The sequence below is a fragment of the Nycticebus coucang genome, chromosome 1, assembly GCF_027406575.1.
Source record: "Nycticebus coucang isolate mNycCou1 chromosome 1, mNycCou1.pri, whole genome shotgun sequence".
NCBI lineage: Eukaryota > Metazoa > Chordata > Mammalia > Primates > Lorisidae > Nycticebus > Nycticebus coucang.
Window position 1 is genome coordinate 182574360 of NC_069780.1, and position 25155 is coordinate 182599514.

At 43.7% G+C, this 25155-nt stretch overlaps 1 protein-coding gene across 1 annotated transcript in view; it reads left to right on the plus strand.

The window, feature by feature from the left end:
* Positions 1-18999: 18999 nt before the first annotated feature.
* Positions 19000-25155, plus strand: part of MARCHF11 (membrane associated ring-CH-type finger 11) — a 138660-nt gene continuing 132504 nt past the window's right edge. Inside the window, exons 1-2 of the mRNA XM_053592967.1 lie at positions 19000-19742; positions 20956-21111. Of these exons, the coding sequence (XP_053448942.1) occupies positions 19233-19742; positions 20956-21111 (666 nt within the window). The 5' untranslated portion in view covers positions 19000-19232. The remainder of the gene's footprint in view (positions 19743-20955; positions 21112-25155) is intronic.

Genomic DNA, 25155 nt, shown 5'->3' on the forward strand with positions numbered 1-25155 from the left:
GTTCACCTCTTCCATGCTTCCACCACCATGTATTCCCATCCTGTCCCTTCTATGTGAGGACACTTAGATAGCACCAACTGTGGGGGATAGAACTTTACCAGACACTGAATCATCCAGTACCTTGAACTTGGACTGCCCAGTCTTCAGAAAGACTGGAGTAAAAAAGTAAAATTCTGTTCTTTTTTGTTTTTTCCTTCTCTTTGGAAGTTCTGAAGACAGTTAAATAACTGTTAGTTAACTCAATGTTTATTTTCACTTTCAGCTATTACTTTTTTTTATTAAATCATAGCTATGTACATTAATGCAATCATGGGGCACCATACGCTGGTTTTATGTACAATTTGACGCATTTTCATCACACTGGTTAACATAGCCTTCCTGGCATTTTCTTAGTTATTGTGTTAAGACATTTATATTCTACATTTAGTAAGCTTCTCATGTACCCTTGTAAGATGCACTGTAGGTGTGGTCCCACTAATTACCCTCTCTCCACTGATCCTTCCCCCTCCCTCCCCTCCCTTTCCCCTTTCCCCATGTTCTTAGGTTATAATTGGGTTATAGCTTTCGTATGAAAGCTATAAATTAGCTTCATAGTAGGGCTGAGTACATTGGGTACTTTTTCTTCCATTCTTGAGATAGTTTGCTAAGAAGAATATGTTCCAGCTCCTTCCATGTAAACATTTATGAATTACCCGGTCTCAGGTATTTTGTTGCAGCAGCACACAGAGACAGTCACTCTCCCATCTCCCACCTTTCTCCTTTGAGAGTTAACCATAAAGGGATCCTCTTGCCTACCCCCAACTAGACCTTCATTGCTAACAGGCTCTGTCCCTATACTGGAGGGAAGCGGGATCACACAGAGAGGCCAACAGGGACCTGAACAAACAGACCTGGCTAAGTCCCCCCCCCCAGCCCTCCATTTACTACTGTTAGATCAAACTCTTCTGCCCTCCAACCACATTTTTGTGCAACTGTCCATAAAAATACACAGTTTTCCCTGGGTCTTTGGGTCTTCATTTCTGAAGGCTTCCATGTCGTATAAAACTTTTATTAAACAAATTGGTTATGCTTTTCTCTTGTTAATCTATCTTTTGCTCTAGGGGGTTCAGCCATGAGCTTGTAATGGTGAGGAAATGATATTTTTTCTTCCCTGCAGAAAGTAACACAACCTCGCTGGTCATTAGGATTATGCAGATTAAAACAAGAAGACTCCAGGTATATGTCCTCTCTGCCCGTATTAGATTTTCAAAACTTCACACGATTGATTGTATTCTGTTACGTTGAAAGTGGAGAAAAAAAGTTAATAAAAAAGCTTTCAATGCCTTTGAGCAGAATCTATCAAACTTTAAACTACACTGACTGCTATAGTTTGGATATGGTGTGTTTGGCCCTGCCACGCCTTGTGTTGATCCCCAGTGTTGGAGGTGGGAGAGGTGGCTGAGTTGAGAGACAGCTCCTCTGCCAATGGCTTCATGCCATTCTTGCAGGCGTGAGTGAGAACTGTTGGCTGAAAAGAGCCTGGCGCCTCTGCTGCACACTTGTGCACCTCCTTCCACATGCGATCCCATCAGCTCTTCCTCCCTTCTGCCACGTGTGGAAGCAGCCAGAGGGCCTCACCCGACCTGTGCTGGTGCCCCTGCGTTTTATACAGTTTGCAGAACCATGGAGCCAAGTAAACGTCTCTCTTTATAAATTACCCAGCCTCAGGTATACCTTTATAGAAACACAGGCAGACTAAGACTCTACCTATATGTTGTTTCGGATTTCCACTTCTAGAAACCTTTTGTATGGAGATGCAGTATAAATAGAAATATTCTTTAAAAAACAGTGGATGTAGCCGGGCGTTGTGGCGGGCGCCTGTAGTCCCAGCTGCTCGGGAGGCTGAGGCAAGAGAATCGCGTAAGCCCAAGAGTTAGAGGTTGCTGTGAGCCGTGTGACGCCACGGCACTCTACCCGAGGGCGGTACAGTGAGACTCTGTCTCTACAAAAAAAAAAAAAAAAAACAGTGGATGAGGGCGGCGCCTGTGGCTCAGTGAGTGGGGGTCACTGGCCTCATATACCGAGGGTGATGGTTCAAACCCGGCCCCAGCTAAACTGTAGCAAAAAATAGCTGGGCACTGTGGTGGGTGCCTGTGGCTACTCGGGAGGCTGAGGCAAAGGAATTGCCTAAGCCCAGGAGCTGAAGGTTGCTGTGAGCTGTGACACCACAGCACTCTACCAAGGGTGACAAAATGAGGCTCTGTCTCTAAAAAAAAAAAGAAGAAAAAAAAAGAAACAGTGGATGAAACCTAAATTGTTAAATAAAATAAGACACAGGGTGGCACCTGCGGCTCAAATGAGTAGGGCACTGGCCCCATATGCCGGAGGTGGCGGGTTCAAACCCAGCCACTGCCAAAAACTGCAAAAAAATAAATAAAATAAAATAAAACTTATATTCTTTTTTTTTTTCTGTAGAGACAGAGTCTTACTTTATGGCCCTCGGTAGAGTGCCATGGCGTCACACAGCTCACAGCAACCTTCAACTCCTGGGCTGAAGCGATTCTCTTGCCTCAGCCTCCCGAGTAGCTGGGACTACAGGTTCCCGCCACAACGCCCAGCTATTTTTTGGTTTGCAGTTCAGCCGGGGCCGGGTTTGAACCTGCCACCCTCCGTATATGGGGCCGGCGCCTTACCAACTGAGCCACAGGAGCCGCCCAATAAAACTTATATTCTAAAAAAAAAATAAAAGAAATAAAATAAAATATGACATAGCCATAATATGGGTAACTCTATAGTTTTAAAAAAAATGCTATCTGGGCACAGTGTCTCACCCTGTAATTGCAGCAATTTGTGAGGCCGAGGCAGGAGGATTGCTTGAGGCCAGAAGTTCAAGACCAGCCTGGGGAAAATAGTGAGACCTTGTCTCTAAAAAGAAATTCTTTTTAAATTAGCCAAATGTGATGGCAGGCACCTGTGGTCCCAGCTACTTGGGAGGCTGAGGCAGGAGGATTGCTCAAGCCCAGGTGTTTGAGGTTGCAATGAGCTATGATGACACCACTGCCCTTTAGCCTTGGTGACAGAGTGAGAACCCGTCTCAAAAAACAAACAAACAAACAAATATGCAAGGCATTTTGGAAAGTGACATTTGCAGTAAATTCCGATCACCTTCTAGAATGCCATTATGCACTGGTATCAAAAACCTTCATGCTTTTTTTGCTGTCATCTCGATCGTGTGTCTCCCTCAAAAAACGCCCATAGAAGCTGTAGAAATTGCCCCTCCCACAGAGCAGCGGTGACCACAGCCCAGGCTGAGACAGGGTGTGAAATAGGATGTGACATTGATGAATCAGTACCAGAACTGGGGGAACTGGATTCCACACAGGCAGCGACACAGCAAGCCCAGCTGGCAGCAGCAGCTGAAGCAGATGAAGAACGGCCCAGTGGAGCAAACTGGGGGCATGCAAGGCCCTGTCCAGACGAGGTCTTGACAGGGTACAGAGGTCGCAACAGTCCCCATCAGGGGATCTAAGGATATCTTTTCTGTCAGCCCAAGGCCGAATGTCCACGAAAGCCCAGCTTCAGATACCTTCATAGTTTGGGGGGAAGCCAACATCGAGGGCCTTTTTCAGCAAGCACAGCTCCCAGCTTCAAGGCAAAGCCATCTGGAACTTTCCAGAAAAGTACAGACTCCAGTTGTACAAGAGGAGAATGAAGAGGTTGGGGTTTCATGAGACGAATGAGGAAGTTAGAGACGCAGATCGCATCATATCACAGGCAAAAGGGACAGGAACAAAGACAGCCCAAGCCCTGAGGAGCAACAGGAATGATATTGTAAAGGCTACTAGGGAACTAAAAATGTAAGTGTAGAAGTGTATCATGGTAGTGAAAATCTCTGAGGATGAGAATGAGGCCTCTTTTCTTACTTGTTCATGTGTTTCAAAAGAGCAAGTTCCGCTTGTTTTTAGATCTAACAGTTCCTATTGTTAACACAGTTGTGGCTACTTCTTGGGAAAAATAAAACACTTTGCCACTTCTTGGCCTATCAGTTCTCCTTCAGTAATTTTTCTGTGGGAAATAATCAGAAAAATGCAAAGAACAATTTGTTTATTGATGCTCATACAGGCATTTTTTTCTCACAATTTAAAAATTATTTTTTAATTAAAATCATAACCGTACACATTTATGGGGTACAATGTGATGATGCGATATACAATGTGGAATGCTTACATCAAACTGATTAACATAGCCATCATCTCAGTTATTTTTTGTGGTAAGACATTTAAAATTTACTCTTATTTTGAAATACACCCTTGCATTGTGCCCATAAGGTGAGTTCCCAGAGAAAGGCAAAACAACCATTATCGATAATAGCCCTGAGCCTCCCCTCCTCCCAATAAAAACCAAAAACAGAATAACTTCCATTTCCTAGAAGCAAAGAAATAAATGGTATAACCATGTAGCACCATCTCACAATTAAAACGTTTATTTTGGAAAGATGTGAAAATTACCAAAATATGCTACCTGTCCCATAGGATTCCATTAGCTAAGTCACAGTGTTTGGAAGGACAAGAAGATTGGGTGATTAAAGGAAAGCTCTTTGATGGATTAGCAGGCATTCCCAAAGCCTAGCTGTGGAGAGGATTTCTTTCTTATGTTAAGGCTGTTCTTGGTCCTGTAGTTCCTCCTCTGGGCATTGGTCAGTCTCTCCTCTCTGACTCTCACTCTGTACCTGGAGCAAAACCCATTTTAAGGTTTCCTTGTCTTTGCAGGAGTCCATAGACTGGGACTTGGTTCTAGCTAGTTCACCCACAGGCGGGAATGGAGGAGCTCTCAGAGAGGACTTCCGATTCGTTGCACCTTCAGAGAGAAACATTTATGAAACAAAAGGAAAACATTTGCAAAATTTAACATATCCCTGGGAGCACAGACTTTTCTCTGACTCTGAGTATTATTATTCCAAGGGAGTCTCTGAGGCTCCTTTCTTATTCTCACCAAACATCTTTCCTAGGGAGGGGTTTCTGGAGTGGAGAGAAAAGGTACTTTGCTGCAAAGGCACATATGTGTTTTTCCTGAATGGTAGAATGAGGAGTCTTTTTTTTTTTTTCCTGTTTTGTTTTCTATATTTTTTAAAATGTCAACAGATCACATATATAAAGGGTAAAACCTAAAAAAATACAGTGTCATAGTAAAGATTTTCTTTTCACCTGTTTAAGAGTGTTAAGGAAAAAGTTATTCAATGATGCTTGTTAAAGAAAAGTAAGGAAGCCTTCTTTTCAGAGCTTCTGTGGTGGGTATAGGGACTTCTACAGTGGGATTTTGCCATGGGGGAAGGGATTGTGCTCAACTCCAAATACAGCCTGGGCAAGTGGGAATTTAGAGCCAAGGAGCAGGGTGGAAGGTCAGTGGATGGATAATTACTAAGAGAAAAATTCAGAGGTGAGGGGGATTTGGGTAACCTGATGTAAGAGGAATTTTGCTGAAAACAGGCCAGGGTGATCAGGCATCAGTCCTCCGGGAGAGCGTGGAGGGTGAGGAAATGGATCAGTTATTAAGGATGGGCAGACGTCAAGAATGGGGCGTTCTCCTGAAACCTGACTTTGGTTTTGCCAAACCTGTATTTTACAAGGAAGTGCACAGATGTGCCTAGGAGAAGGTTTGGAAGACTGTTTAAAGTTTGGTTAAGCAAAGAATCTTTATCAGGAGTTGCCATCCATGGGCTCTTTGACTATGGGGAATTTATTCTGCATGTGTTTTGGTTTTAAACCTTCTTGATTAGGATTACATTTTCCTGCATCAGTCAATGTTTTTTTTTTTTTTTTATCACTGTCACCTCTCCTAAGAAATGCTGGCATCATTCCCATCGCTGTGATCAAAATTTGTGTTATCGCTTAATACAGAGATTTCAGCACCTATTGCATATGCATGTTCCTATATTCTAGGAGTTTTAAAATCCAAATAACTGGGGGGTTATAATTTTTAAAGTCTAGCTTTTGGCTTCCATAAAGCTCGTCTCAAAACCAAAATATCCTTTCCAGTGGAAAATCTGTTCACAGAGCATTGAAGAAAATGAAAAATAAGCTGAAAGCAAGTGACTCTCACCAGTTTGTGATGAGTCTTACCTCTTGCATATGCATAACTTTTAATCTTTTTAAATTAGTTAGCTTTTTACTTTAAGCATATGCTCTTATGTTATGCATAGCTTGTCGGATTAGTTTTGGGCACTATGCTTCTTCTCTAATTGTTTTATTTTTTTCGAGTTTAAAACCCCCCAACTCTAATATTTAGATTATTATTTTCTTCCGAAACTTTTTTTTAAGCAGAATGTCCTTCTTTGTGTCGTTTTAGCATAGTCTTCTTTCTTGCTTCCTCCCCAAGACCAAGTGCTTTCCAAGCAGAAAGAGGGAAGGAGGGAGGGGGGTGGGGCCTTGGTGTGTGTCACACTTTATGGGGGCAAGACATGATTGCAAGAGGGACTTTACCTAACAATTGCAATCAGTGTAACTGGCTTATTGTACCCTCAATGAATCCCCAACAATAAAAAAAAAAGAAAAAAAAAAAAAGAATTTCAGCTATTTCTCCTATACCCGTATTTTGGAAAGAGTTTTGCTGATTTAGGATGGAGGTTATGAGTGGGCCATTTTCTGTGCCCTGTAGGATGTTTATTAGTGTCCCTGGTTTCTCCCCATCCTGATGTCAGAAGTCCTATCCCACCAATTGTGACAAGCAAAAATGTCTCCAGGTATGGCCCGATGTCCCCTGGGGGTGAGGACATGGAGGTTAGCAAACTTGCTCCTGATTCAGTGTCCCAGAGTTTGAATGAATGTTAGGCCTGTGTTATGTTCAATCATGATTTATAGATAAATTATTCTCTGAAACATGAAAGTGAATAGGATTTTTACAGTAGGATATTTTCCCCAGCCAGTAGGCAGATAAGAGCTTAGGAAACGGCCACTTTCTCAACTTAATGACTCTCCACTCCTATTTTCTCTCTGCCAGTACCATCCAAAAACAATTTAGAAAGAGTATGGCTATGATAATTCATGCTACCAATCTCCAAAGGTCAAAGATAGAACCCCTGCCACCCCCTGCTCCCATCCTAACTTATCCTGCTCCTCTGGGGGCAGAAAGGTGGACGTGGATGAAAGCCAAGTGCTCCTCCGGAGCCTCCGGTACCTCCTTTCCCCTTTGGTTCTGGTTCTTCTCCTACCACCCAATTCTCTTGGCTCTTAAGTACATCTCCTCTTGCTAGGTTGGCTCGGAAATGAATTTTTCTTTTTCTTTCTTAGGCATATTTATCAATCTTCCTGAGTCTCAGATTCCTCCTTTGTAACTTGGGGACATTAATGTACACTTTGCAGGATTGTTTAAAGCAGGGGCTAGCAAATGTTTTCTGTAAAGGACCAGATAGTAAATACAGTAGACCCTCTGTAAGTTGACCACCCAAGGGACTGTAACAAACTGGTCAACATATGGAGGTGGTCAATATAAGGAACTAGGCCTACTGTATTGACACGTACATGTGATGCATGTCCAATCTATAACAATTAGGTCAACGTAAGAAAGGGTAGGGAGGTGGACAGCTGTGGAGGCTCCGCTGCATGTTAGGCCTTGCAGGCCATATACCATCTCTTTTACATAGTTGACTTTGTTGGCCACTCTCTCCTACCAAGTTTTGAAGATTTTAAAAACTTTGTATCACTGATAAGGGTATCTAAACACAGGGCCCCATGCCCCAGTGCTGGCTAAAGATGTGTAGGTGGTAATAGAGACTGACGGAGTTCAGGACCCCTTACTCCCAAATATGGCACCTTGGCCCTTGAGAAAAGAGCAGAAGCAAGAAGGTCTGTCTGACCATCTCCCCGTCATCTCAACTGAAGCAGGTCATAGAAGAATTCTCTGATCTTCCTCTAAGTAAGGCCATGAGACCCTCATGTGAGAGGTTCTCTTGCTATATCCACAGAGGAGACCCTGAACAAACAGGGCTTGCTAAGTTCCCCAGGTACATTACTATTAGATCACATGACTTTGTCTCATCATACTCTCTGCAACTGCCCACCTCTTCATCAAACCTAAGTATAAAATAGTTTTCCCTGTTTCTTTGGGTGTTTTTCTCTGAAGCTCCTATGCCATGTACAACTTACGTTAAATAAACTTGTATGTTTTTCTCTTGTTAATTTGTCTTTTGTTATAGGGGGTCTCAGTCATGAACTGAGTAATCGTGGGTAGGAAAAGAAATCTCTTCTCCCCTAGAATATCCCATATTAACTTGTCTGTTTTCTAGAAAGTTATTTTGGTAAACACAGTTACCATGTAATAAATAAAATGACTATGGAGTTATATATGCATGAATTGTATTTAAAACACCAATGTTTTGCTCCCCTGAAGACTGGAGTGGTGGCGAATCATTTCTACCTTGGATAAAGAAGTGCGCAGGCCGAGGACAGGCCTCACAGCTTTACTGCTCAATCTAGGGTAGTTGTCCCACCATTTTTTCCTCACATAGTCTTAGTTCAGGAATGAGAAATCCCAAACTCATTTAAGCCATTTGTTCTCTACCCCCTTGAAAGGGGAACACTTCCAGAAAGAAGTTTGCATGTGGAAAGGGAAGGGTTGGTCCTTCTGCTCCCAGTTCTCCTCCATATTCCTCTTCTACAGCCCAACGCCTCATGACCCAGACCCAGGCCAGGTCAAAGTGGAGGGGAGAAGAGAGGTAAGGGGAGTCCACAGCTCTTGCTTGGTGGATGAATCTGTCCTTTCCAGGCATGATACATGCTTAAAGATGGCAGCACCCACATAGGACTCACCAATGCCCACTCCTTCCTACCTTATTGAGCTCTTTGGAGGTTCCTGCTTGGCCTATGGCTCCCTTGAATTTCAATACTAAGGATTCTCTTTTTTGCCCACATCCTTTGGGCAGTCCATGCACAAATTCATACTATTGAGGTTGACTTGCTCCAAGGAATTCAGCTGGCAGGAGACATGAGGACACCACACGGAGTCTCTGTCCCGTGTGGCTCACATCTGAATGAAACGCAACATGCAAATATCCATGGACGACAGCCTGGAAGGCAGGCAGGGACAAGATAGCAGCAGCTTCCAGCTCCAGCTTCAAAGCTTTTGGCCCAGTAGGCCTTGGGATTTGGGGGACAGGAGTCCATTCCAGCTCACCACCTACTTTACATGTCTTAGGTATAAATCAGTCGCCAATTAGCCCTTTATGTCTTCTAATTGCAAAGTGATTCCCTGACTTGCAGGGTCACCTCAAAACTCTACTGCAAGGCTTGGGGTGAGAAGAAAGCTGTTTTCCTTCAAAGCAGGGAACACAGCAGACTCACATCTGTTATTCTCCCTCCTAATATTTATTCCGCATCTGCTGTGTCTAGGCACTCACTCTCCCCTGCCGCATGATGGCTCCACTTCTAGTGCCAACAACTCAGTAATCATTCTTCAATCCTGCCTTTCCCAGGGTGGAGATGGGGGGTGTCAAGAATTGCAGCATCAAGTTCAGACGATTTTCTTGGTCAATTATACATATGGGGGTGGTAACCTGCCTTGCACATGCTCCTGAATCTTGGTTATTATATTGGTTCTTAGGTGGAAAATAAGGGAGAATGAGACCTATTGTAAAATGGAAAAAAGACCTTAAACCTAAAAAGTGGCTCTGGTGCTGGGAATTTAGTTCTCGCGAAAGGCAAATACAAGGAGCTTTAGGAGGCTTGTGGGAACCTACTAGAATCCTTTATAAAACTAGGTTCATAAACTGGTCACCCACTTAAAAGAGGGCTCAGAGACAGCGTTCCAGAAACAATCCCCAGGCCTTAAAAAGCAATTTTTAAAATTGTGGTAAAATATACATAACATTAAATTGACCATTTTAAGTGTACAATTCTGTGGCACTACGTACATTCACAACGTTGTGTAGCCACCAGGCTGTTCTGTAAACCTGTGAAGTTCACATTGATGATTTCAGCCACTTGTAGCGTCCAGTTGCAGAGCTTTCTTTTTGGTCTGTAATGAATAAAATAACACAGGAGACATATGACAGAGCAGATAAGGGCCTGGGCATGGGAGGCGGACTGCCCGGGAGGCAAGGCAGCCTGGTCACTGGCCAGTGGCCTGAACCGGCACAGAGTGTTCTGTCTGGGCCTTGCTGTCCTTTTCAGTACCTGCTTCATAGCACTGTGGTGAGGATTAAATAAATTAACACGTGTGAAGGGCTTGGAACGGTGCCTGACCCAGTAAAGGATCGATCAATTTTAGTTATCATTGGTAAGTACAAAAGAACTGTTCATGTAGCAGAGAGCTCATTCATTTTTAATATAAATCTTCTTTAAAAGTGTTACGATCACTTAATTCTCTTTTGTTCATTATATAAACCTGTTTTTGAATACCCATTATGTGCCAAAGCATTTGTACTAAGCACTGGGGACAAACTGTAAATGTTACATGAAGATAAATGACTGGCCCTCAAGCGACTTACGATTCGCCAGGGGCAGGGGCGACCGCAGGTGCTCACAGGGGCCCTGCCCCGTCTCACTACCGTGCAAGAAAACTTTTTCACACGGTTACTTTAAGGGGTAAAATTTGTAATTAACCACGTCGAAAGGGAATATTCTGAATCTTTGTCTCATCATCCTGCAGAGGTTAATCTACAGACAAAGCTCAAGCTATAAACTTTTCTTGGAGACTTCAATTCATTACGGACACAGGAGATTGTTGAGCTGCCTATAAGTTGGTGATACAGCCCTTGGTTTAAAGCACTGTTTACTCTTAACCTAACTTGGACTGCTGAGATTTTTACAAATTCTTGTGGCTATTTTCTTTGAGGCAAGGGGAAGAATGTTAGCTGTTATTTATCAATGCGGCTACTCGACTTACATTTCCAAATTTGTTGTTTGTAATCTGTGGTGGACAGGTAATTTGGGCACACGCATTTATTAGGATTATGCAGGCAGAATGGGGACTGAAGACCCCATTCTTGGCAAAGGAAAATACTCCCAGAGGATTATATTTAAAATCAAATGTAACAAATCTGTTGGTCTCACCTGACAGGAAATTAAGTGGATGTTATGTATGTGTGGGGGGCTGTAGTGGTCTTTTAGAGCAGTCCCCAGTCTTCTTAGCACCAGGAACTGGTTTCATGGAAGACAACTTTTCCACAGAGGGTGGCAGTGGGGCAGGAGGTGGCCCTTAAGTGGTGATGCCCTGGGGCCGGTTTCCTAACAGGCCAAGGACCAGCAGAGCTCAGCAGCCGGGGGTTTAGGGACTATAGTTTTATAGGCTCATTTGCTTATTCACAGGTTCTCTGGTAACTCTAGAGATGGAATTCCATTTGATGGAATAGTGACGTCTTGGTAATTACGTGACCTAAATTCTTCTTACAGGGATGCTTTTCCAATAGAAGATGTGTATTTTCTAGCAGTAGGTCTGTCTGACTTATTTGCACTTTTATCCTACTTATCTTCATTTGTTATGAACTTGAACCATATCCTCTCTCAGCCTTCTTTTTCTTGGTAGCTCTCATACTTACATTTAATAACTATGGTGTTTTTTATCCCTTTGATTTTGTTAGTTGCTGAGATGGAGTGTGCTGGGCACCTTGGCCTACTTAAATTTAGCCTTTAAACCCCAGCTCAAATAGTCCACTCTGAGGAACTTCCTTACAGTGATCATCTCTGCGTGCAGAATTGTTAAATCTCTGTACTTCCACACCACTTTAAATCCTCCTACTAAAGCTCTTGGTCTGTGTGACATGGTCATGTCTATTACCTGTCTTCTTAGTTGTACCCTGGGTACCGTGTATCTCTTCAAGTGCATTACCAAAAATTTCTCACTTGCTAATTGTTGATTGAGCAAATAAGTGTTTTATTTTTTGCACTCAATCGTTTTTTGATGACACTTGGGATTTGTGGGACCTCCGCATCCACCCATCCCTTCCCCCTGCACATAAATATATATTAGCACGTTGGGTGCATCTTCATAATACATGTATTAAATATTTTTCTTTAAGTGTACTAACTCATGTCTCTTTATTCAAAACTTCCCGCATTGGAAAAGCCTGTGCATTGCTGGCAGTTTATAACTCTTGCTTTTGCATTTCAGTAACCATTTGGTATCTTTTGGAGTGCAGTTTCTGCAGTTGGCTTAGCTTGGCAGGGGGTGGGTGGGGGCAGCAGGTGTGTGAGTTCAACTGGAACGGAGGGAAAGCACTGACAAGTACCATAAATTACACAGGCTAGAGGTTAAATTCCGATGTGGGAATAGCTGCATCTCTTTTTATACATCAAGCAGTCATCCCCCTGGAAAGAGCATTTCTTTTCCTTGAAGAACTTGTTATTTGCTCATATAATTTGCTCAACTGTGTAATTTTGTTGAAGGCACCTTCAGTGGCTGGTCAGCAGTTCATGGTCCAGGCTGGAGCAATCGCAGTCCTTTCCTGGGGTTTTAACATCCTAGGAAAAGGGGTGGGGTGGCGTTGCTGTGTGAGGTTGGTGGTCTGGTGTGAACTTGGAGCTGTCTCCTCTATTTATTTGAAGGAAGACTATCCTAAGGTCGAGGGCCATGGAAAAGGCAGGGATCCTGTAGCAGCCAGAGTTCAGGCCAGCACCTGGCTGCAGCTGGGCTGGAGCGTAGCATCCTGTGTGTTCTTGCTTCACACCTTTTCCCTTCTCAGAATAAGGATCAAACTGACCGGGTGGGTGAGATCAGTCCCCTGGGGGAGTGCGGGCAGGCAAAGGGAGATGAGAAAGAAAAGTTCGCTCTTTGACAACTTGTTCCAGGCTTTGTCTGACCCTTTGGGACTCGGGATGCTTCTCACCCCATGGAAAGCTTTGTTACGGTCTAGCAAGTTCTTTGTCTAGTAAACCAATCCTCTGCTCTTCATCCAAACTTCATGGATGCACAGCTCATTTAAGTTGCTATGTGTACGGAACTCATAGATAACTTTAAAAAAGTAAATAATAGTTCTTTGGAATTAAGAATTCAGTTAATATTTACTTATTTAATCCACATTTACTGAGCTCCCACTGGTGTCCACCATCATATTCACTAAATGCTTTAGAGACGAGTCATTTAAACAGAGATAGACTCAAACCAAGTGGCTTACAATCTAGCACAAGGGGGAAAAACACAGGTAAGTATACACCTAACCCACAATGCGAGGCATAACATTATAAAGGTCATAAAAGTCACATTTAATGTGTTGAATTGGAAGAAAAAGATGATTTTCTGTGGGAGGAAATCAGTGCAGGCTTTGAGATCCTTCTAAAGGTTGGCTGCTCCAGCAGGTCAACTTGATTCAATTGCTTTCCAGATGTCGGATAGGTATAAGACATTCTGTGCACATGGCCATTCAATGTGGTTTAAAGCCTTTATATCTCTCATATAGAAATGTAGCATTTCTGTATTTCTAAAGTTCAAGTCAAAGGGGACTAAGGGAGAAAACAATGCTTTGTTTTTTTTAATGCTATATGATCTTATAAAAATCAAACATGCTCTTAAGATACTATTTCATTGTTTTAAAGGTCTTAAAACAATTTCAAGGGAGGTTGAAAGAAGTGCTTTGGTAGGAACTAGTAAGCTTTGAGGGTGTTTGTATCCAGAGTTTAGGTATCAGTGGGTGTTCAGAGAAGATACCAGATTCTTGGAGAAATGACAGGGCAAAGTAAGTTGGTGAGGACCAAGGCAGCTAGGAAGGGTAGAGAGGGGACTGGCTGACAGGCTTGGATTGGGAAACCCTTATGAGTGGAAGAGTCAGCAAGGACAGAAAACAATGGTGAGATGCTGGAGGCAAACCTAGAAGGACTGAAGGAAAGAACAGTACTAAACTCAAGAGCAGAGTTGACCAGGGCTGGAATGTAGTGTTGTGTAAACTCACAGTGGGGAGCACAATGAGTGACCAAGGAGATTGGTCAGAGATAGGGACTGCCCATTCCTACTCTTTACTTTGGCTCCCTTAGGACCAGTGATGTGAGTTTTCAAATTTTTAAAGTTCTTCAATGAACGTGAGTTGCAAGGTCATCTAAGATGTTAACTTCACTTATACACAGCGGCAAACGACTACTTAGGCAGCAACTCCAAATTACTAGAAGAACAGAATAATTTTGGTTAATTGGGTTAAGCAATGAAAAAAAAATTCGCATTACATGGAACACACCAAAATGCACAAAGTGTCCTTCATGGTTTTGCGGATTGCAGTCCCATCTGGGAACTATGGTTGAAACAGGGGCATGATGCTGTAAACACAGAGGCCGAATAATAATGACCTGCTTGATTGGTGAGATGATTCAATGTGTGTTCAAGAAATATCCACTGAGCACTAAATCTGGCCAGGCACTCTCCTAGGCACCAGGTTCAGTGCAATGAACAGAACAGTCTGGGATGGAGCCAGAGTCCAATTGAAGATGTGAGATGAGTAAACAAACAGGCAAATAGACACAATATGTACCTCTATCACGTTGAGTAGAACAGTGAGAAGGTATAGAGTAATGCCAGAAAAGAGTTAAGAGTTAAAATGGGAGTAGAGAAAGGCTAAGGAAGGTCTTTATGATGAGGTGCAAAAATCTGGGTGAAGTGCAGGGCCAGGCCATGCTAACTGGGAGAGTGAAGACGGGGCTTACGTGGAGCACGGCCAGGAGGCCAATGGAGCAGAAATGAGTTACAGGGAGGCTGGTAGGGAGGGTATGATGACATTTTCAGTGATAGCTAGGGGCTACATTGAGTACTTGCAAGGCATGCTAAGATTTTTAATATCACACAAAGTCTGGTGAGAAGCCATGACATTACTGGATTCGCACTTGAATGCCTTCATCCTGGCTTCCATAGGGGATGAGTTCAAGAGGCACGGGACAATTAGGAGGCTCTTTTGATAATTCTGGTGTACCAGGATGGTGGTTTGAACTGGGATGGTGGGAATTTCACTAAAAAATAGTGAAATTTGGCATATATTTTGAAAGTGCATTTAGAAGAGTTTTTTCATATCCTGAATGTATTATGTGAAAATAAAAGTTAAGGACGACACCAAGAATTTTGGCTTGAACAGCTGGGTAAATGAACAACTGATTTATTGCCATCATGAAGTTTGGGAGGTTTGGCAGTATTATTTGCTTTTGGACCTAATTAGTTTGCAATGGTTGTGAAGGGTGCAATTTGATACATGAGCCTGGAGGTTAGAATAGGAGAGATAAATTATGGACTTACCTGCACATGGCATTGCGGTGGCATGGTGCTGACACTGCTCCAGAGCTGGTGCACAGCAGAGGCACACTCTGCACTGAATTGCACAGATTACACTTCACTATCCTTTTTTTTTTTGTAGAGACAGAGTCTCACTTTATCGCCCTCGGTAGAGTGCCGTGACCTCACACAGCTCACAGCAACCTCCAACTCCTGGGCTTACGCGAGTCTCTTGCCTCAGCCTCCCGAGTAGCTGGGACTACAGGCGCCCGCCACAACGCCTGGCTATTTTTTGGTTGCAGTTCAGCCGAGGCCGGGCTTGAACCCGCCACCCTCGGTATATGGGGCCAGCACCTTACCAACTGAGCCACAGGCGCGGCCCTACACTTCACTATCCTTTTTAAAAATAATTTCCCTCCCACCCCATGGCATAACCTTGTTGTTATAAAACATAGTTTTTTTTTTTGAGATGGAATTTGTCATCCTAAAAGTGCTGTGACATCACAGTTCACAGCTACCTCAAACTCTTAGGCTCAAGTGATTCTCCTGCCTCAGCCTCCAGAGTAGCTGGAACTACAGGTGCCTGCCACAATGCCTGGCTATTTTTACAGACGGAGGTCTCCGTCTGGCTCAGGTTGGTCTTGAACTCCTGAGCTCAGGCAGTCCACTCACCTTGGCTTCCCAGAGTAGGATTATAGGGATGAGCCACTGCAACCTGGCCTACTTAATTTCTTTTCTTTCTGATATTTTGAAGGCAACTGAGAATTGTGTGAATTGTACTCAGGGACCACAGAGACATGTTACTGTACCTTATAGGTGCCAACTGAACAATTTTGGAACATCTCTAAGAGCTAAACTTAAAAGAATTGAAAAGTGCTTACTCCCCCACCCCCAAAAAAAAAGAAAAGAAAAGAAAAGAAAAAGGAAGTTAGCCAGGGTGGTGGTAGTATGCCTGCAGTTCCAACTATTCAGTAGGCTGAGGCAGGAAGTCACTTGAGCCCAGGAATTTGAGGTTGCAAGACATGATTGCAAGAGGGACTTTACCTAACAATTGCAATCAGTGTAACCTGGCTTATTGTACCCTCAATGAATCCCCAACAATAAAAAAAAAAAAAAAAAAAAGAAACGTGCTTCTAAAGAGAGCTCCCAGCTAACTTCTGTTGTTTGGAGGGCATATCAAGGTCACACCTCATCCAGCTTCGGGACTCCAGCACTCTGACCTGGTGTAGCCTAAACTGTTTTCTATCTGACATCCCTGAAGTGACTCCCTGGAGAGTCCTCCAGGATGTGGTCATCAGGGAAGCCCAGGGAAAATATCCAATAGAAATATCACTAAAGAACCTTTGGGAATGTTATTGCTTGGGTTCCTCCCATCTCTCCCCCATCCTTGGATTCAATGAAAGGAATTCCTGGCATTTAAAGGGTCTGCAATATCATAATGAAATATCCAGTTTAGTGAATTGTCCATTTTACTATGTGTGTGTGTTCGGGGTAGGGAAAGGCATGAAAATGGAGAATTTTCATTCATGTATAGGTTGAGACGGGTTTGATGTATCCTTCAGTTTGTTCCACTGATAAAACCTGTGTCTCCCTCAGTCATTTTTTAGTTGACAGATGCACACAGGCTAGTGATGGCTGTCAGTGGCTGCTGGTCCTCTGCCCTTCTTTATCTGATGTCTGAGTCTCCATCTCTCTTCTACTTGGGTGCCAGCAGGTGAGGAGTGATCCATCCCTTCTGTGATCCTCATTACTCTATATTTTTACAACAGAGGACGAAGTCAAAGTTACAAAGGTGTTTTTCCTTAATCTATTGAAAATTCACTGGGTTAATGGAGTTCATGAACAAGTTTCCCCTTCTTAGGAAGGAGTCAGGTTTGGAGGTCACTGAAGCTAGGAAACTTAAATATCTCTCACTGGAGAGTATTTTTCAGAAACAATGAACTGAAAGGACATTTCTAGCCCTGTGGCCTTTCTCTCCTTTACCCATGACACTTTGCTGTCTGAATTATTTTACATTGTTTATACAGAACCCACAGCTTTTATTCTGTCCTTTTAGTAATAATATATTTTATCACACCTGGTAGAAATTTTCTAGTCCTAAACTGAATTATTTAGAAGATTTGGTATAAGTTTATGTTCCCTTTAACTCAAGAACTTAAGATGAAGGCTTATGATTATCTTAAGACTGCGGTAATATACAAACTTGTGCAATATTTTGGCAGGTGAAGACTGAAAATGAAATCTTATATCTACAACCACATTTCTCAAATGTGATAAGTTCTTAGGGAATTCAGAGATTATTATTTTTAAAATGTGCTTGCTGCCTGCCACTCTGCTACCAAAAATAGCTATTCTGAGGGGGCATATGGTAAAGGACATTCCTGGAAACGATTTCATTGGAAACCATTTGTGACAAAGCATTCTTAAGTTCTTTTTCAGTACCTCCATTCTCTACTTTCCAATTTCTGTCAAAAGAGCTCCTTCTCCTTCTTTTTAAAATAAAGTATACTTCTTACTTCCAAAATGTGTAATGGGAAAATTCAGCTGTTAGTTTATCTCAACCATTTGAGAATATCTAATTATTAATGGGATTCAGTGCACCAAACACACCATATATAATTGATACAATTGTAGGAGGCAGAAGAAAGAATTGGAAAAAAAAATTACTGGTGTTTGAGCCAGGAAATCTGGACCTTAAAAGTTGTCTGTTAATAATCCAGTGACCTTGAACAAGTAAGTCTGTCTAGCTGACCCTAGGTCTTCAGCTATGAAATGCAGCCAATATGACTGTCCTGAGACTCAGCTAGTGGGCTGTGTCAGAGCGTTACATCAGTGAGAATCCCATTGATTGGGACGGACGTACTGCAGTAGGTGCATCCGACGCTCTGTGATCTCACACTACACAAATTTGGAAACTACTGTACTATACGTACATGGCTTTCCGTTTAATTCGGAAGGTAAGTTTAGTATGGAAAAAAAGAAAACAAAACTGCCAAGGACTGTGGCCCTGACCTGAAGATGATTCCCAGGTAGGTTTTGCAGGGTAGAGTCATAGAGAGATTGATTTTGGGATGAGCAAAACCGAAACCCGAGGTTGCAAATACTTATCCCAGGCGAAGGGGGGATGTGTGATTTGCTTCCTTTAGGCGCTAGTATGCAAGTGACCACCAGCCAGGGAACGTGGCACCAGCGTTCCCTATGAGGAACGAACCATTCCAGGAAATGACCCTCAGACTAAGATATTTACAAATAACAGGGATACTCACGGCAGGCGAGAGGCGCGGAGGACACAGGGAGGATTCAGGGCGGGCCAGATGGGGGAGACACAGGTTCCAGAGACTTCTGTAGGAAGGCTCTAGGGGATCAAAGAGAGCGCCCTTGAGGAGGAGGGTTCGGAGCGCGCAGAGCGATCGCTGGAGGCGGCGGTTGCAGCCTGCGGGTCCGCGCGCCCTCTGCCCCAGCCGCGGCGGTTCTGGCGTCCCCGCTCCCACGCGGGTCTCTGCCGCAGCGTCCCACTTGCCCACCAGTAACGGCTTCCGGACGGCGCCCGGCGACCCCTCCCCCGTCCCGGCTCACGAGAGCCGCAGTGGCGCGCCGTTTGGGGAGGGGTCATCCGCCCCGGAACCGACGTGAGCTGCCCGGGGCCGAGGCGCTGGAGACGGCCGAGGGATTCCCCCCGGTTCCAGCGGGTCCTCTCCGCGCCGCACCCGGGCTCCCCGCTCTGCTCGCAGCTCCCGCCCGCCGCGCGCAGCGCCCCCCGCCCGCTCCTCCCCTCGCGCCCCGACTCCCCCAACCCCCTCCGCGGCGCGGCTCTCGCGCGCGGCAGAATCCGGCGCCGCCTCCACCAGAACCGAGCGGGCGGCTCCGCGGAGCAGCCGCCTCCGCCGCCGCCGCCGCCGCCGCCGCCGGGCCCTGCGCGTCCCCTCCCCGGCCCGCCCCCCGGCCCCGGCCCCGGCGCCCGGTCCCCCGCCCTCCTCGCCTCTCGTCCTCTGTCCCTCCCTCCCCCTCGGCTCTCCTTCGAGCTGCAGCCCGACCCGTCCCGCCAGCCGGGCCGGCAGGAGGGCGGCGGCGGCACGACCATGAGCTTTGAGGGAGACCACGGCGGCAGTCGGTGTCGCGGGGTGGAGAGCGGGGACCCCGAGCCGCCTCCCCCGCCGCCGCCGGGAGAGCCGGCCGAGGTCCCCACGGCAGCGCGCTACCTGCCGCCGCCGCCCGCACCCCCCGAGCGCGCCGCCGGGCCGAGCGAGCCGCCGGGGGAGGCGGCCCCGCGGCGCAGGGGAGCGGACGAGCTGCCGCCGCCGCCGCCCCTGCCGTCCACCGGCCAGGAGGCATCCGCGGCCGGCGACTCCGGGGAAGGTCCCAGGCGCCTCCCGGACCCCGAGGCGGCGGTGGCGAAGGGCGGCCCTGGGAACTCCGAGGCCAGTGCGGGCGGGGAGGGCGAGCGGCGGGGCGCCAGCGACCAGTCCGAGACGCGCTCGGTGTGCAGCAGCAGCAGCAGCAGCAGCAGCGGCGGCGGCGATCAGCGCGCTGGGCACCAGCACCAGCACCACCAGCCCATCTGCAAGATCTGCTTCCAGGGCGCCGAGCAGGTGAGGCCCGGCGGGACCCCGGGGCGGCTGGCTGTGGGCACCGGCTGGGCCGGCGGGCTCCGGCGCGCGATGGTCAAGCCTTCAGCACCAAGGACAGAGCGCGCCTCCCAGTTGGAGAGGCTGGTCTGGTCCTGCCCTGTGAGCGTGGGTTCCTGTGCGTGTCCCCCTTTCCCTTTCGGTGAAGGCGGATAAAAATGTCCCAGTGGCGAATACAAGGGTTTAATTTAATTTGATCTATACTTTTTTTTCCTGCTTGGTTTTGGAGCTACACATTCCTCAGGTACTTAAACGGTAATACCTTAAGTATGTCTTTTGAATTACTCATTGAATTTGGTTTACACAGTGAAGAAAACCTATAGGATGTAAAGTGAAGTCTGTTTTTTACAGATATATATCGTAAGTCGACGGATAGTCTCGGAATGTAAACTCAGAGGGAGTCATGTCACAACCAAAAAGAGCAGGTTCTTTCCTTACTGCAAATTTTGGTGACTTAATCATACTGATGTGAAAAGCATGTTACAGTTTTTAAAAGCCACGCAGGAATGTACTTTGACAGAAAGGCTGTTTAGCCAACAGTGTATTTTATGTTTTGTTAGAAACACGATTTTAAAACTGTAAATACCTTTAGGGGTGCATGAAAACGTTCATGAGAGTAGTCACACAGGTGAGAGCACAATATGTCTCTTACCATATGTGTGGTTTGAGAAAACATTAGGTTTGATATTTTTAAAAGTAAGGAAATTGCGTAAGAATACACAGGCTTTCAGGAATGCAATGCCCTAAGTCAATATTTATGATGCTACATTTCGAAAAAATAAAAGCATAATGCTATTGCAAGCCACTTTCTGGGATGCCACGCATTTCTTCTTTAGCAATGATTAAGAATAACTGCCGAGGAAATGCATCTGACCATCCACTTAAAAGTTATTAAAGAGATTTAATAGTACAGCTTTCCCCGGAGGGTATGGGGAGCTATATCTTGCAGACATTTCGTATGTTGGTAGAACATTTATGTCATAACTCTAAGCAATATCTTTGAAATAGTTTTAAGACTTTAGCTTCATTCCCATCAGAGGTATAAAATTTTAATTTCATTTTCTAGGGTAGAGCCTGATGCTTGTATCCTTCTGGGTAAATGGTTTTGAAAGAAAAGAAAAAGCAATAGAGTTTTAAAATACACAGAAATATTCATCCTGAGCTGTTTTCTTCCTAGGGTGAGCTGTTAAATCCTTGCCGGTGTGATGGGTCAGTGCGGTATACGCATCAGCTGTGCTTGCTGAAGTGGATCAGTGAGAGAGGTTCCTGGACCTGTGAACTCTGTTGTTATAGATACCATGTCATACCCATTAAAATGAAACAACCCTGTCAGGTAAACAGCTACGACATTTATTTTTTCTGAAATGATTTTGTTAAGCTGGGCGTGCTTGAGTTTAGTTATTACTAGGGATATTTACTTAGGCTCCTTGAAAATATTTTATGCAAATCAGTAAAATCAAGATTTAGAATTTGTAGAGGTACGTGTAGAGAAAGCAATGACATTTTATCTGAGAAACTCAAAAGACATTACTCAAATAAGCGATGTCATTTTGTCTGAGAAACTCAAAAGACGTTACTCAAATGGTAAATTAATAAAGGAACTTTATTAATTTTTTACTTATTGGTCAAATTATATCCATCCTCATTTCTAAAGGGGCAAGTTGATAAAATGTTTTATACTCCACTCGAATCAATTTCATTAATTAGAAATGTTACATAAATAAGTTTAGTAATATTTTTGTTAATTTAAGCATTTAAGCCCTCATGGACGCCATTTATGGAAAACAGGTGCAAGTAAAGTAACACTTACTAGTACGGAAACTTTGGTCAGACCTATCAGTTCTAATTTGAATGTTCTTTTCACTTAGCCAAGCTTTCTTTTTCATACGATGTTTTTTCACAGTTAAATTTTGGCTACTTTCATTCTTTGCTGTGTTCAACGACATAGTAGATACAGTAATAGTACCAGTAATAACTTTCAATAATACCACTGTATGCATTCTTAAACTTTTTGTGTATAATCACATAACACAACGACCATAATTTTGCAAATGCCCTGGGAAAAGTACATATATTTTTAAAAATGTATGCTATAATTCATTCAGGTCCTTTGAGTAGGGTGGTGGAACGTAAAATGTAAAATGTTACGATTGTCATCTGAAAGAAAAGCAGAACATCATGTAAATAAGATCTGTTAGGCTGAAGTTAAGCAGAAATGAAAGAGAAGGGTCTAAACCCAGAGACAAAGGCATCTTAGGAGGAAAGGAGGAGGGAATTGAAAAGTTGGGAAGAGAAAAAGTAATAAAATTTAGTATTCCCTCTTTTTGTTTAAATTACGAAAGTTGGTTTTCATTGAGCAAAATGACACAGGTGAAATTGTTAGTATTTGTAGAAGGAAGCTGGAAGCTGAATTGCTACTGCATTAATAATTTAACTTTCATAATTTTAAGTTGGTGCATCCTTTATATAGTTCTCAATTAATTTGCATCTTTGGTAGTTACCATTCAAGGCAAGATTAGCAAGCAGAAAATGAAAATATACATTTCTCAAGCTGACCTGAGGCTTATAAATAATTTGGAAAGAGAAAGTAGTAACTAATGTGGATGTGTGATATTGTCATGCTAGAGGCAGGCATAAACCTGACACATTTTCCTGGAACCTCTAATTGATTCAACTACCTGGGTATAGTTTATGGAACTATCATAATTGTCTTGAAAAGCACATGAAACCACGTTCGAAGACAAGAATATGAGTAGTATAATTGGATCTATAATAATTTTATGAGTAGAACTATGTGAGAAGATAAGAAGAGGGAGAATTTTGGAGTTCCAGGGAAAAGTCCCATGAGAAGGGCCTTGGTCAGACACTCAAGAGCTGAAACAGTATGCTAAATATTTCAAAACATTAACTCATGGCTACCATATATTAATTCATTTAAGATGATTAATTTTGATGTAAATAGAAATAGATCCTTGATGTACATTTTAAAATAGAGAAGAGACAGAGAACTAGGGCCAAAAAAAATTATTATTCACTAATTCCAATCTTATAAAAAAAAGAATTGATTACTATTATCCGTTGCTTCATTAAAAAAAAATCAATACTTCTTTTAATGAAAGCAATTCCCTAAACTATGGATATATGTACTATGGCTCTCATAGCTCCCCAAAAGAACCAAAAATGAATCCAGTATTACTAATACATTTAGGATTAATTTAATTTAATTTAATTAATTAATTTATTTTTTGAGACAGAGCCTCAAGCTGTAGCCCTGGATAGAGTGCCGTAGCATCATAGCTCACAGCAACCTCAAACTCCTGGGCTCAAGTGAGTCTCCTGTCTCTGCCTCCCACATAGCTGGGACTACAGGCGCCTGCCACAGCGCCTGGCTATTTTTTTTTTTTTTGGGTTGCAGCCGTCATTGTTGTTTGGCGGGCCTGGGCTGGATTCGAACCCGCCAGCTTAGGTGCATGTGGCTGGCGCCTTAGCCACTTGAGCCACAGGCGCCGAGCCATAGGATTAATTTTATTATAATATATATAAACACTACTGTGATCTGTAATCTGTTGTAGTGATCTGCAAAATCATATTTAGAAACAAAGTTGATATGAATGTGACGGTGATAGCTAAGATTATGCTGGAGATGAAATAATTTTCCAGGACTACATTAAATGCAAATAAAGTTTGGTGCCCTTACTGGATGGAAATCAGTTACGAAATTCTCTAAGTGCAGATTTTTGCATATAGAAGTAGTTTATTTTCAGATAAAGTTTAGATGTTTATCTGACATTTCTGTTAGGGATGTCTCACAAACTGGCATTCATTCTGACTTTTTAGTTTGTAGTTTTTTTCTCCCTTGCTGGTAGCAGCTTAATCAGCTGGGAGCAGGTGGTTTCTTGGATGTAGACAGAATAAGGAATAAATACCAATATTAAGAGAGAACGTTTACTGAACACTTACTCTGTGCTGGGCACTGTTCTCAGTATTTTACATACATGGATACTGATACTTAATCTTTGTAACAAAGCTGAGGGAAGAAATATTATTTCTATTTTATTCAAAAGGAAACTGAGGCACAGGAAAGTTCAGTAACTTCTTCTTTTTTTTATTAAATCATAGCTGTGTACATTAGTATGAGCATGGGGTACCATACACTTGGTTCATAGACCATTTGACACATTTTCATCATCAGTAACTTCTACTAGGTACATATGTAGTAAAAGGCAAGCCAGGATTCCAACTTAGGCAGTGTGGCTCCAGAATCTGTGGTTTTAGCCACCATGTTGGCAAGTTTTCTTCGCCAACCCATCCCAGTCATCTTGATGTTTCAGATCTACGTGACTTGTCCTATATAAGTCTGAGGCAAGTGGGGACTGGTTTTAGCCTGGGTCTCTAAGATGATTTGGAAAGGGTTTGACTATCTATTGCTATGTAACAAACCACCTAAAAACTTAAGGAACAACGGTCGTTTGTTATCTGTTAAGAGTTTGTGGGTTAATTGAAGAGCTGGGAGGTCTTTCTCTACATGTGGCATCAGTTGGAGCTCTGAGCATCCAGGGGTTTGGCTGGGTTGGAGCAACCATGAGAGCTCATTCACTGCACTTGTTCTTGGTGCTGGCTATTGGCTGGAAACTCAGTTGGGGCTGCCAACTGGTGCCTCACTTTGCCTTCCACGTGACGTGTGCCCCTTGTACTATCATAGTCAGGTTCCAAAAGCAAGAAAGTGGAATTTATAAATCTCTTAAGGCTCAGCCTTGGAAGTGACATAGTTTCACATCCTCCTCATTCTCTTATTTAAAGCAAGTCGTGGGGTCATGCCCTCTGGAGTCTGGCACTTGTTTTAAATAGAATGGCTATCTTTATTCACCATGGGAGAAAGCTTCTAAAATGCTTTGCCTACTTGTCCTAGTGTCTGAATTTGGTTCTCATTCAATCCAGATAGATCAGTAAGCATCACCATTATTTCCCTTGCAGAGCTTTTATCCAAAGGAGGTTAAAAACGTGTGTGGGAGATTGACTCACTGGTGGTACGTGATGGCTGTCCTCAAACACTGTCACAAGTGGTTACTGCCATGATGCTTTCCCTGGTGCTCAGGAGGCGATAGGGACAGAAAAGGCCAAGAACACTAGCCTGGAAGCAGGTGTGTGTGAGAGGGAAACCACTGCAGTGAGTCTCACACAGTTTTACTTGTTTTTCTCATTGAGATTCAGATTTTTTGAAAGTTGGGAGGTGAACCTCTCAATTTCATTGGATTTCAGTAATGTTCAGCAGTAGGACTCAGTAGAAAACTAGCAGATCGAATCCTCTACAATGTACTTAAACCTTAATTGCTGTATCATTAGCAGCAGGAGTTAATTAAGACATTTGAGGTAATTA